At 59.8% G+C, this 12,979-nt stretch overlaps 1 protein-coding gene across 1 annotated transcript in view; it reads right to left on the bottom strand.

The window, feature by feature from the left end:
* Positions 1-12,770, bottom strand: part of CREBBP (CREB binding protein) — a 75,259-nt gene extending 62,489 nt beyond the window's left edge. Inside the window, 3 exon segments of the mRNA XM_012731673.1 lie at positions 5,987-6,699; positions 10,379-10,496; positions 12,675-12,770. Coding sequence (XP_012587127.1) covers positions 5,987-6,699; positions 10,379-10,496; positions 12,675-12,770 — 927 coding nt within the window.
* Between the last annotated feature and the right edge of the window lie 209 nt (positions 12,771-12,979).

Genomic DNA, 12,979 nt, shown 5'->3' with positions numbered 1-12,979 from the left:
AAAAAAAATTAAAAAAAAAAAAAAAATGACAGTCTGTGATTCCTGAACTCCAGAGCGTGACAGCTGAGCTCCAGGTGGTGAGGTGGCAAGGCTGAGGTGGCTCTTCTGGCCAGTTTTCCTTCTAGCGTGGTCACGGGGACTCAGCAAGCCAGAATGGGATGTGGCTATCATACAGAACAGTCACTCAGTTTGTTACAGAAAATCTGTTACAAAGTTCAGTGAGAAAAAGAAATAGCTTACTTTAAAAAGAGACACATAATAGCTGAAAAAGAGTGGTGGGGAAACACCTGAACGCCAGCGGGAATGGCGGGCTGAGGACCGGCCCTGGTGAGGAAACGCCCGCTACTTCCCCTGGAAGACATCCTCAGCATCACACCTCTGTGGTGAGCTCACTCTGTGAGAAAGCTCAGGGAGCAAAGAAAAGGGGCTCAGGGGAACCCCCCAGGAGCTCGGCAATCCTGCAGGATAGGAATTACTATCATCCCTTTTTAATCTACACAACAATTCTCAAAGGCAGGTACTATTATTATCCTTATTTAAAAAGACAAGAAGCCAAGGCCCAGAGAGGCTACCTAATTCCCCCACAGCTGATAATTAGAGGAGCCTGGATCTGAACTGAGCGGCTCGTCCCGGGGGGCCGGGTCCCAGCGTGCTCCACCTGGCCCGCAGCAGGCACCGCAGGCACGTGGGGCGCTGCCCGTGGCCAGCCGTTCAGCCGCGGCCGGCCTCAGGCGCTGAGGGCTGTGGGCAGCCAGACCCCGGCGGGGTGGTGGGGCTTCCTCCCACGCCCTTCGCTTCAGTGTCCACGGGACACGGGTGTCTGCAGGCGCGAACACCCCAGCGCAGTTCAGCGCCAGGCTTTCCGCTCTTGGTTCCATAAATTCATCGTCTATTTCCACTGTGATCATTTGCAAAAAGTCAAATCATGATTTGCTTATTTAATGTAAATATAAACTTCCCTTGTTTTCCTTGCCCTGTTTCAAGGAACGAGTGAGATGGTGTTACGTGAAACTGAGAAGCGGCAGCAAACGTACAGGCCCCTCATGCCTGTACGGGCGGCTCGGGCTCCCGCTTTGACGGGCTCTGTTCTCAAACCCGCCCTGAGCGCGCACATTCTCAGTGGCTATCCTGCCCGGCTGGTAGGAAATACACATCCCAGGCCCCACGCGCTGACTCCGAAACTCAAGCCGCCCGGGGGGCGGTGCGGGCACTAACTTTCCTGACCACATTCTAAGGAGGCTTTCCCTAAACGGCATTAAAAAATGAACTCTAATCTATGACGGATGCTTTCAACAGACTATGCAAAGATACAAATTCTCCCTGCCCCGAGAACCCCCAAAGCCTGGCAGCCCCGCCCCAGGGTCCCTGCCGCCACCCTCTACTCCCGGGGCAGGAGGGCCCCAGCGCTTGCCGGCTTCTGAATCCCACCTCAATTATCGTTCTCCTTCCACCTAAAGGACAAGTGTTTGGGCTGTGTTCAGTGGGAAACAGAACACGCCGCCGGGACGGCAGCATAAGTAGGTGTTGCTATTTCTGACACAGGAAAATCATTTCGTTTTTTCTAAGTCATAGATAGCATGCCTTGTTAACATTGCTGCCAGGCTGCTGAGAGAGCTCGTGTTTTCTATTTTAGATATCTTTCTTGAAGAGTCACACAAAATGAGAATGAGAAAGATGAAATTGTCACAAACATCAGAATGTCCAGAATTGTAAGACTTTTGCACAACTCTAAGCTAAAAGTTTAAGGCCTGAACATGAAGAATCTGTATCAGAAGCACAAACTGCAAACTGAGCGCAGGACAGGCCGCGCCGGTGAGTGACAGGAGGCTGGCGCCAGACCGCAGCCACGGACCACAGGGAGCAGGCGAGCGCCGGCCACGGCAGCCTCCGCGCTGGAGTCTAGCTGGCGACAGCAGCAGCACCCACTGCATCCTTTTAATGGGTGAAAGAGAGAAGTGGTCAGTTTAGACCTTCCGAAAGGAAAATATCTTGACCCAAGAGACCAGAAGTCTAGAAGAGACAAAATCCATAGAAAATCGCAAAGCTGTTGGCAAAAACCTTAACCCGACCCTTAGAGAAAAAGCTTTAGGTTAGGCCCACAGGAGTTCACAGGTGAAGCAACTAGATTCTTCAAGAACAGATTACGAGAATGTTAAACCATTCCAGAGGACAGATGCGAAAAACCACCCAACTCTTGATCAAATTAACATTACACTGATATCAAAACACAGAAAACCAAAGTTTAGCCTCAGTACTGATGTGTGAGAAGCAAAAATTCTAACGAAAAAGTGGAGAAAAACACAGCAGTTATTAGCTTTTGATTTCATAGTGACAGTGATGGCTCAATTTGATATCAGGAAACCTACTGAGATAGACTGTCATATATATAAAACAGCAGGAAAAACCACAAGGTGGTCAACCATGGGTGTCTGCAAAAAAGTCTCCAGACCGAAGCTCATGGCACACTAACAGTGACGCCCTGTTTTAGGCAGCTATTTAAGCCCTGGGTGCCTAAAAGCATAAACATTGCTAGAAAAACCTGCAAGGAGAAGACGTGTATCAGGAGTGCGAACGATGACCGGGCGCTAGGAAAACTCAAGACAATCACCTGACAAAGAATTAGAATAAGTAAGAGAACCCTACAGCGTGACCAGATCATCAAAGCGGTATTCCTCTATCTATAAAACCTTTCTCCCGTATCGAAACAATTCAAGCCCACTAGCAACGTGAAGCGCACACCTGAGACTCGGCTCACCGGGCTCACGGGGCAGGACAGGGCGGCAGGCGCCGGTCCCAACACGCCCACTTCCTCCCAGCAGAATGTGCCCAGCGGGATGGGGTTCACCAAGTCCCATCCAATCCCCATCCAATCCCCACGCTTGGGAAGAGCCTGAGAAACAGTTCTTCAGTTTACCCCAAGCAAGTGTTCTGGAGCTGAGCGCATGCCACCCGGCGGCCCGTGCCCGCGGCAGGGCTCTCGGCACCACTTGCGCGAACTCCCAGGGAACTCGGCCGTGCAGCCGGGGCCAAGGAACCACCCTTGGGGGCAGCAGAGCAGACGCAGGGCGCTTCGTTCCATCGCACGCTCAAAGCGCCTCACCGCGAGGGGACTGGTTTCTGACTCGGGGTAAACAAAGATCGAGGAGACAAAAGAAAGAGTACAGGATTAAAGCAGATCTCGTATGCTTAAAAACTGAATAAAACATACCGAAACTGGCCTGCACATTAGTGGGGACGGAGGGGGAGCTGGTCTGAGAGAGGACGGTGCTGGGGCTCCTGTCACCTGGAATTTTGTCCCAACTCTGGTTCTCTGTGTCTAGTGAGCACGAGGGGACTCGTGCTAAGTCAGAACAAATTCTGTAAGACCCGAGATATAATGGCAATATGGCAAAGAATTTTCAGAGCTTTAGACTAGAAGAAGCATTTCTTAATGTGACAGGAAGCCAGAAAGGTAAAAGTGGACACATCTTTCTGCTGCAACGACAGCCAGCCCTGGGGGAAAAGCAGCGGCCGCCCCTGCGCCCCACGGCGCTGCCCCCTGTGGACAGACAGGGAGGGAGACTCCACTTTACAAAAGGGCCACACGCCCCTACACGGAGACTGTTAAGGGAGAAATAGCGCGACAGGAAAAGCGGCAGAGACGAGCAGCAGCCTAACAAACGTCCTAGGAGAAGACGCCCTGCCCACAGCGATCAGCCCGCCAGCGGTGGCCGACGGAAAGGGCACTCTGCGGGGCCGGGGGTCCTCACGAGGCAGGGGCTGCACGTGTTCTGGACAATGCTTGGCAATACCTATGGTTCATGATTGTGTCGCTGGCCTCCAACCCAGAAAGCCCACTCCTGAGCGCTGATCTGGCAGGTACGATCACGTGGCTGTGCAGACACGCCACAAACCCAGACTGCCAGGCCAGCCAGAGCGGCAGCCCCCGGCCCCCCCCACGCGAGGCAGGCAGGCGTCGGCAGGCGAGGGCTCGCAGAGGCCGCCGCGCACCTCCACGCACCTCCAGCACGGCACGCAGGCAGGACGGTAAGAAAGGGAACTTGCCTTGTGCGGCAGTTTGGAAGAACCAAAGGCCAAGCGTTAGGGAGGTTCACTTAGCAGTGCGCAGCGCTATTTTTCTGAAGGGGTGAGGGGGGTGACCTGGGGCCCACCACGGCCAGACGTCATCACCAGGCCGACTCGGGGCACTCTCCAGTGAGGCAGGCGCGCCCCGTGTGCGCTGGCGGCGGGAGGCCTGGCACATTGCTCAGTGCAGCGAGGCGCCATGCCACTGGGCTCCGGGGGGGGGGGGGGTTCCTCCACGCTGAGTAGGCGCAGAGGTGGGGAGCTGTGAGGAGTGGGGGGGGCCTTGTTAGGAAATAACTTTATGGGAATGCACAAATCCCTCACAATAGCTTTAAAGCAAAGTTCCCTGACCCAGGGGAAGAGCGCGGCTTCAACAGACCTGTCTCCGCTCTCCTGCCGCCTCCGTGTCCTGTCCCGCTGAAGGCTGTGACCACCCCCCAGCACAGCCCTGCTGCCTTCCCAAAGGCTCTCTGGAGAAGGCGCCCCTCCCGTCGTGGGGACACCGCCTGGGTCAGGCGGAGCACTGTGGCCGGGGCAAGCGCCTGGGTGTGCGGGAAGCCGCAGCGAGGGCGACTGCGGCAATGCCCAGGCCGAAGCCAAGCATGCCAACCAGCTCCAGGACTCGAGAAATTAACAGACTCCTAAGAGCCCTAGCAAGTGACAGAAACGTGGGACACTCAGGTTTTGAAAAAGAACCTATGAACGCACGACGACATACGAGGCCGTGGCAGCCGACTACTCAGCGGTATCCGGCATGAAGACGTGCACTCGCCGTGGGCACGGCACCCACGTAGGAAAGGCCAAGCCCGGCGCCCAGAACTGCAGTCACAGAAGACTAAGCATTTCCCGCCAGTTTCTCTCTCGGCCTCCACCAGGACACAGGCGCCCAGAGGCCGGGCGGGCAGCGCCAGGCTGAGGACAGAATGCAAGCGCGGGCTCAGCGTGGTGCGGCGGGCAGGGTGAGCCTCATTTTAAAGCAGTGTCTGTAGGGCCCTTGATATTTTAAGGTTACTCAAGTCTGTAACCAAAAGTTGAAGGACACCTGCCCCTGCTGCCGGTGTGAGGGAAGTCTCCGGAACAGCGCGCCGCATACCCGACTCGCGAGGAGGAATGAGGGAAAGGGGGGCCCCAGCCCCGACACGCGCAGACCCTCTCCAGACCACGGGGAGACCAACGGCGCTCGTGCGGCCCTCTGTGAGAGTCCGGAAGCGATGACGCAGCCGTGACGTTCTGCTTTCATCTGGGGCTCCAGCGGCCCGCGCGGCCTGGGAGAGTCGCAGCTCTAACGCTTGCACCAGCCTTGCTGGGGATCTATTTTATTCCTCCCTTTTCTCTCTTTGGCGCAAATGACACCCACGGAGTGGTTCAGGCTGTTTTCTGTGTTCTGGAATTTGCTGTGCCAAACGTGCCAGTGGCGGGGCCAGCCGGTACCCCCACAGCCAGCCTCCCTCTCTCGGCCACCTCGTCTGCCTCGGCTTCTGCCTGCCCTGCTCCCCGCGCTCAGCCCCCGCTCTCGCTGCCAGGTGTGGCGCCTCCCTGGGGCCCAGGGCACGGCCCAGGCCCAGCCCCGGCCCTTCGGTGCTAGGAAGCGCAGGCCATCAGCGCTTCCTAGCACCGTGTGGCGGTGGCGACTGCAGAGAGCCGGGTGAAGGGAGGGGCGCTCCGCTGAGACCCGCCGACGCCCCTCAGACGCCGTCTCTGTCAACCACGCGGTGCCGTGTGCACCCTTTCCTTGGGGGCGGGGAACGAGCCATCGGTCCAACGGCTTGACAGAGGCCAGCCCGCACGAAGGGCTCCTGCCACCAAACGCGTCTCTCCCGAGGCTGAGGGGTGGGGGAGAGCCCCCCGGGGGAGAGAACGCGCCGGTGGCACGACCTGCAGGGAGAGCCCCGCTGGGGAGCACGGTGCCCGAGCCCCTTACCTTGGCCATGCCTCCTGCCTGCGCCGTGTTCAGTCCCCCGTGGCCGGTGATTTGCGGGGACACCTGCGTCAGCGTCTCGGCCAGCACGCTGCTCGTGGAGCCTTGCATGGCGGGGGTAGGGTACGGCATTCCAGCTCCCCTTCCTCTGCCAGCAGCGCCAAGAGATCCATTCATGACTTGCGCCTGTCCCGGCTGGGCCTGGTTCATTAAGCTATGGCCAGAGTTACTATTGAGGAGGCCAGGGTGGGTCTGGTTAAAGCTGGCATTCATGCAGATGCCAGGGCCCGTCTGTGACGTGGCAGGGCTGCTGGTCACCAGCCCCACCTGCTTTTGTGCTTGCGGATTCAGTGCTTGGGAAGCAGGGGGAGTGGGCCCCGAGGCGCCGGCTGCCTGTTTGGGTAGGCTGGGTGCTGAGGAGTCTCCCTGGCTCAGCGGGCTCTTGCCCATGGCGCCCAGACCGGCCAGGTTCGCACTGTTCGGCTGCCCTGGGGCCTGGCCCCCCAGGCCCGGCTGCACGGGGCTGCTGGCGCTCACGTTCCCGAGCCCGGGGTTGATGCTCGAGCCGCTGCCGCCCCGCAGGAGCTCCGACAGTTGTTTATGTTTGGAGGCGGCATCTGGAACAAGGTTCCCGCTGTTTAAAAGGCCCAGCTCTCCTCCATTGGGGATCAGCTCATCGGGAAGATCATTTTCCAAGTCAAACAATGATCCAAAATCTAGAAATCAAACAGAAATGGAAATGAGAAACTAGGCACAATAGCTCCCCCACCCCGCCCCGGTCCGCCACCTGTGACTAGGACCATAACCTGAAGGGGACAGGGCCCGACCCGCGCATGACTCCGGGTCCTGTCAAAATGATCTGATGCTCACTTGAAAAAATACAAAATGCGAGAAAGTTTTCAAATTCTAAAGAAGGAAAAGTTAAACACAGACTGGCGGAAGTCAGGCTACTGGACTTTATCACACTCTCCAGCGGCAGCTGAGCAGCGTCGCTGGCGCAGGACGGACGCTGGCCCACCAACTGAAAACAAAGGGGAAGTCAAAAGTCCTCAGGATGGTAACAATAAAATGCAGGGGCCTCCGGTTAGACAAACAGTGATTCAGGAAAGTAAAGTAGAAAAAGCGAACCATTCAAGACAAAACCAGCCCTAACAGAAAGGAGGCATCTCAAAGTGTTGAAGCTGCAGGAAATAACAGACACGCAGAGGAACTAAAAATAATTAAGAAGTAGAAGAAAACGGGAGCTTGCAAAGTACTCGCATCACCCCAAAGGCTGGGAAGCCGCCGGCCCGTGGGAGGCGGGGGGCGGCGAAGGGAGCCAGCCGTCCCGTCCCCAAAGGTGGAGCCAGCCGGGGCCTCCTCCCCAGGCCCGCTCAAAACGCCGCTGCCTGTCTGACACTCCGCGCCCGCGCAGCACCGCCACCTGGCCTGGTGTGTGCACAGGACCACCCGCCCTGGCGGCCTGGCCTAGCGGCCACAGCCCAGCCCATGCCAGCCCCACACACCAGCAGTGAGATCTGGGGCAACATTCTTAGACTTTCTGTGCTTGCTTCCTCGTCTGGAAACAAGGGGTGGAAATGGCCACTCCCTTTCCCGGCTGCTGCGAGGACTATGTGTAGACACGCAACTGCACACTGCACCCCGCAAGGTCAGGATTGGAGCGGGTCGCGGGCCGGGGAAGGGGAGCGGCGGTGGGGGCGGGGCCTCTCTCCTCGCAGCAGCTTCCAGAAGGCTAAGAGCCTTCTTCTCCAAGGAAGCAAACCCTCGCACTGTTACCCACTGCCCGCCCCACCCTGCTGGCGGCATGCAAGGTCCCCCGAAGGCAGGCAACACCTGCCGGCCACGGGCGCCAGCGTGGGGTGAGGCGCCCGCCACAGGCAAGCTCCGGCAGACGACACCGGCCTGCCTCGGGATCGCAGGCAAGCTCGGCTCGCAGCCCTGAAGGGTTTCTCGGGAAGAAGCCTCCCTTTTCTTCATTTGCTGCGCCGCAGAACCGCTCACACACTAAGATGGCGGTGGCCACACATGAACGCCACCACGGGGCCCCGCCTCTGGGCACCGGGCCTGGGAGCCCTTCCTCGCCATCTCACTGCTGAGCGGCCCTGCCCTCCTCGGGAGCCCCCACACACACCTGGTGCACGGCCTGCTGCCCACCATGACGTGGCGGTGGACACACCGCAGCGCACACCCGCACTGTTTCTGTGGAACCCGTGTGCTAGGCCGCGGGCGGGACGACCGTTCCGCCAAGTTCTTCGGCACGAGGACGCCCTTCCGCACAGTCACCCCCTCGTAGGAACACCGCCTGGCCCATTCGAATCCTGTCTGCTGTCCCAGCTGTGTCCCCGACCCTCCCACGGTCCAACTACCGATGCAGGGCCCCGACTGGCCTGCCTCTGGCCCGCCCCTGCAGCCTACACCGCTTTCCCAGGCTCGCCTCTCACAGCAGACGCTGGGGAGCGCTCGGGCCGGCTGTCTCGGAGCACCCCAGCCTGGGCTGTCTGCTCAGGTTACAGGCATGTGAGCCTGGAGAGACACAGAACGCCCCACGGCGGACAGCCCTGCTCCCGGTGCGCCGGTGGGCGCCGTCCCCGGCTTTCCTGGGACTATCGTCCTGAGTCTGGAGGGCCACAGAGGTCTCCGGAGAGAAAACCACGTCAGGAAAGTCGGAACTGCCGACCAACGCAAGTCATGCTTCTGTCACTCGGTGACTACTCTGTCCACAGACCTTTCTTTCTTTGACACCGGTCTGTGAGCACAAAAACGAAACTCTGCCTGGCCTGAAAGGGGCCTCACGAGGGAGACCGGCTTCCTCCCTACTTGTGCGGGGTGCCAAGCGCGCAGCACCCTGCAGCAGGGTGTAGCCGCCCACCCAGCCAGCACCCCTGGCTCTGCGCATCCCTGCGCACTCTGCCCAGGAGGGGCGGGGCGGGGGCAGGGAAGGAACCGCAGCTTGACACAGCAGGACGGGCACCAGGGCTGCTGGCTGGGCACAGGAACTGTAGGTGGAAGGCCGTGGCGTGGCACGCGGGAGATCAAATCCTGGCCACGTCAACGAGTCCCGGGAGCCTGGTGTCTTGTCCCCTCACTGGACCAGGGGCCGCACCCCGGGATGAGGGCGCGCGGGCCTCAGTCCCTGCTTGTCTGATTCTACTTTGCACAACAACTGCACGGCAGCGTTTCTCACCCTAGAAGACCCCCGCCTATCCCTGCCCACCCTGCTCGCTTTCCTTACGGCCCGGGTCAGTCGCACACAGACACACACCTGAGCAGGGCGCCGCGTCCTGGGCACGCGCTTGCTGGCATCTCTTACTGGTCTGCCACACTCTGTTCACCTGACCACGTTTTCCTCATCCTGCTTCTACCCAAACCCATGTCGCAGCTGCTGGGACCGGGGGCCGACCCACTGTGCTGACGCCGCACCCACCAGCCTAGCGCTTACAGACACACGCGCGGCCCAGCACGGCCGCTGCGGCCTTTTAAACGGCAAGACAGGCCCAGGGCTGCGGAAGGCACATCTGGAGCCACACGTCACCCCATCACCGTGGCCACCAGGCCCCAGCTAAAAAGCGACAGAGCCGGGGTGTCATAACACAACCCAGCCAGGCTTTCTCCGCCAGTGCCCAGCGCATAGGCTGAGCAACACCAACCTGATCGCTGGAAATTCCTGAGATTCAAGACCGAGTGCACCACTCCTATCCTGGGTAAGTGGTCATGTGTCCTGTCCCCCGCCCCTTGCGCTGCCCCCTCCCCACGCCCCCGGGTCACCAGGGGACCCAGGAGGGGTCAAAGCGGCGGCTGACCTCGTGGGCTTAACAGGACCATTCCCTAGAAAGCCAACAGCGAGTGGCTCCTTCCCACAGCCAGGGACAGGGGTCCTTTTGCTCTGGGGCGCCTGGCCACCAACCCAGGGCCACCCACTTCATTAAGCTGAGCTCGGAGAACAGGAGGCCAGCTCCCGTGCGCAGGGCTGAGCGCCGCCGCTGGGCCAGGCGGTGAGATGGGCCCTGCACTGCGCCTGCGTCGACGTGGCCTCCCCTGCGTGGCCAGCACCTCCGCACCCCTTCTTCTCCGCCGTTACCAGAGGTCAGCCCTCGCCCTGCAGGACAAGACTGCTGCAGCGCTCGGGAAGGCGGCTCGGCTCACTGACGAACCAGCGGTAAGCGCTGGCCCCGCCTGTCTAGCCAGCGACAGTTTTACAGCAGTTCTGCTTGGAGAGGCTGAACTCGCCAGCGAAACAAACTATCCTCAAACACCTTCCCTCGGGTTTCCAGTTTCTTTTTCTGTCTTATCACTTCATTTTTTCCCATCTCAATTGTATTTGGAGCCCTCAAATCTCTACATTGGCAAAACTACTTTTCCTGTCAAAGCAAGAACAAGTTTGTTCCTCAATCACACCTGCTACTGGCCTTTGAATTTCTCTGTATTGTCCCGACACAGCCGCGGCCTGTCTGGTCAGCACGGTCCCCCAGGGCCTACCACAATGTGCTAGCACCCCTTGGCTCCTCAGAAACACCTGCAAGCAGAATGAGGGAGGGAATTACAGAGTGCAGGCCAGAGGATACACAGTGTCGATCTGAGCAAGTTACGTGTCCTGCCAAAGCTATAAAGTAGTAACCCTGAGCCACCTAAAACCGACACAAAGAAACAGAGACCCACACTCAGCCAGGATGGCCTTAGAGTGCCACGTGCCCCACGCCCTGCTCTGCACACCCTCCCTCTGGTCAGGCCGCCGCTGCCCGCGTCCTGTCCTGCCCCACACAGACAGAGGACCAAACCCCAGCTCGGGAGCTGCGGCTCACACCTCTCCACTCGGCTCCCCGCCCCCCAACCAGGCCCTTTCTGCTCCCCATGCACGCCTTCGCCCACTTCTCTCCACAGCCCCACTCGCTCCCAGTGAACAAAGTCTGTGTTCTTTTCAGTTTGCTCGTAGTTTCTTTGAGTTTTCTTTACCATTACGCCAGCTAACTGAAACACTTTTAACGTCTTTCTAACTCTAAGCACCTTCATTTATCCACCTGGAAAAACTTACAGTTTTAATTCCCAAGTCAAACTGGATACAGAGCCCAACCTTGGCCCAGCAGCAAGGCACCTTCGAAGCCTCCTATCCGGCTGCGGCTGCAGGCGCTCCAGCGTGGAGCACGCCACCCCAGGGTGCAGCCTGGGGAGAGTCAGCACCCGCCCGCCCTGGCTCCCTGCCCCTCACTGCTGCTGCCCCGCTCGGCCTCACCTCTCGCATGGAAACAGAAACAGGCGCTGTCTCTGGGGTGGCGGAGATGGCGGCCGTGGCCAGCGCGGGCGAGCAGGCGTGTCAAGGTCCGGCCCCTGCCGCACGGGGCACTGCCTCAGGTTTCCCTGGGCAAAGCCTAATGATCTGAGATGATTCGAGTAGAATGAAAGCTCCGTTTACTTTGAAAATTCTTTGGAACTGTACAAATAAATAACGGAGCAAGTCTCCGACAATGGAGAATTAAAATAAAGGGGGAAAAAAACATCGTCTGATTAGCATTTATGCCATTACAAGTAATTTTTATGTCAGCATTGAAACAAGTTCCCAAAAGACATCTTTCTTCTATTACAGCGACAATTAGGAAATAATTAAAGCAGATTCCTCAAATCCTGCGACTCAGACGCCTCGCTGGAGCTGCTCCCCACCCCAGCCAGGGCAGCACCGAGTGGGGGGCGGCTCCGCCCAGCCCCGCCAGCTGGGCTCCCCAGGGCCACGCTGCCTGCCTGGCAGCGCGGGGAAGGAGGAAGAGGGGAGCAGAAGCGAGGCTGCGCGTCAGAAGCCAACTTGAGCAGAGCCCGAGAGGCAAGAGCACTGGGAAGGGGAAAGGAGCCAAGAGGCCCGTAGCTGCCGGCCGGGTCTGAGAAGGTCCCGACGGCAAGCCCTCCCCCGCGCTCAGGGAGCCGCTGGCTTGCAGTCAGGTGCCCGGCCAGCGGCCAGCTCACCACACGGGCGGCCTCCAGGGGTGACAAAGCCCGGCCATCCTCTAGCCTCTGAGCATCGCGACTGGGGTTTTAAGGCCACTCAACTTAGGTGCCCACATTTAGAGGCAATTTATGGGCAAGCGTCCATGTCACAAGTGGCCCGTTCCAACGGGCCCTGAGCCGGCGGAGGGGGCTGGGCACTCAGGGCGCAGCGCTGCAGCCTACTGTGGGGTGCTGTGTCCAGCAGCCTGCCTGGGAGAGATGGCCACTGCCCTGGGAACGACCGTCACAACTGAGCCTTTTATGCTTTTCTTCCTAAACGTGCCTGGCGCCGGGGAGCCTGGCCGCGGCCGGGCGGAGAGGGGCAGCAGCAGGAGCACTGGGGAGAGGGCGGCACCGACGGGCCCCAGCCTGCCCACCCATTGGCGGGAGCCTCAGGGGGTTGCAGGGCCCCTCCTCTAGTCTGGCACTGCCCCCTCAGCCCCCAGGGCAGGGAAGAAGGGAAGGTGCAGCCACGCAGCACAAACACCCAGGTGCCCTGGGCGGGCCGGGAGCGCAAAGGACACTTGCTCTCGCGGCAGAGCCCTCAGTGGTGTAGCCTTGAAGCCACCTGCCGGGGTGGCCCTCACATGGCTGCTGTGCAGACAGGCCCTCCGGCCCAAACGCCCGGAGCTGGCCAGCAGGCGCAGCCCGAGTCAGGACACGGAAGACCCGGCGGGGCTTGGAAGGCCTGTCGTGGCGGACATGGTGACGCCATTCTAACGGGCAGGGGGCCCCCGAAGCCAGAGCGGGGTGGAAGAGACAGCTGGCAGGAGACCACTCGCAGGCCGGGGGTGGAGGCGGAGGAGCGACAGCGCATGACGGGGAGGGCACAGGCTGGGCCCACGCTGGGGCCGGGAGGAGGGCCGGGCCGCAGCAGCGCAGGGCCCAAGCGCCACCTCCGCCCTTTCAGCCTGCACAGACCCGCTCTGGAGGGACGGCCGCAACGCGGTCTCCGCTTCAGTTTTGCGTGGAGGCTTCCATCCCGCAGAGGCACAGGCGCGCCTCAGAGCAGGCCCGGGACAGGGC

Source organism: Condylura cristata, unplaced genomic scaffold (genome assembly GCF_000260355.1).
Source record: "Condylura cristata isolate star-nosed mole 26May11 unplaced genomic scaffold, ConCri1.0 scaffold00032, whole genome shotgun sequence".
NCBI lineage: Eukaryota > Metazoa > Chordata > Mammalia > Eulipotyphla > Talpidae > Condylura > Condylura cristata.
The sequence above is the reverse complement of the archived record's forward strand: the minus strand, read 5'-3'. Positions and strand labels throughout refer to the sequence as shown.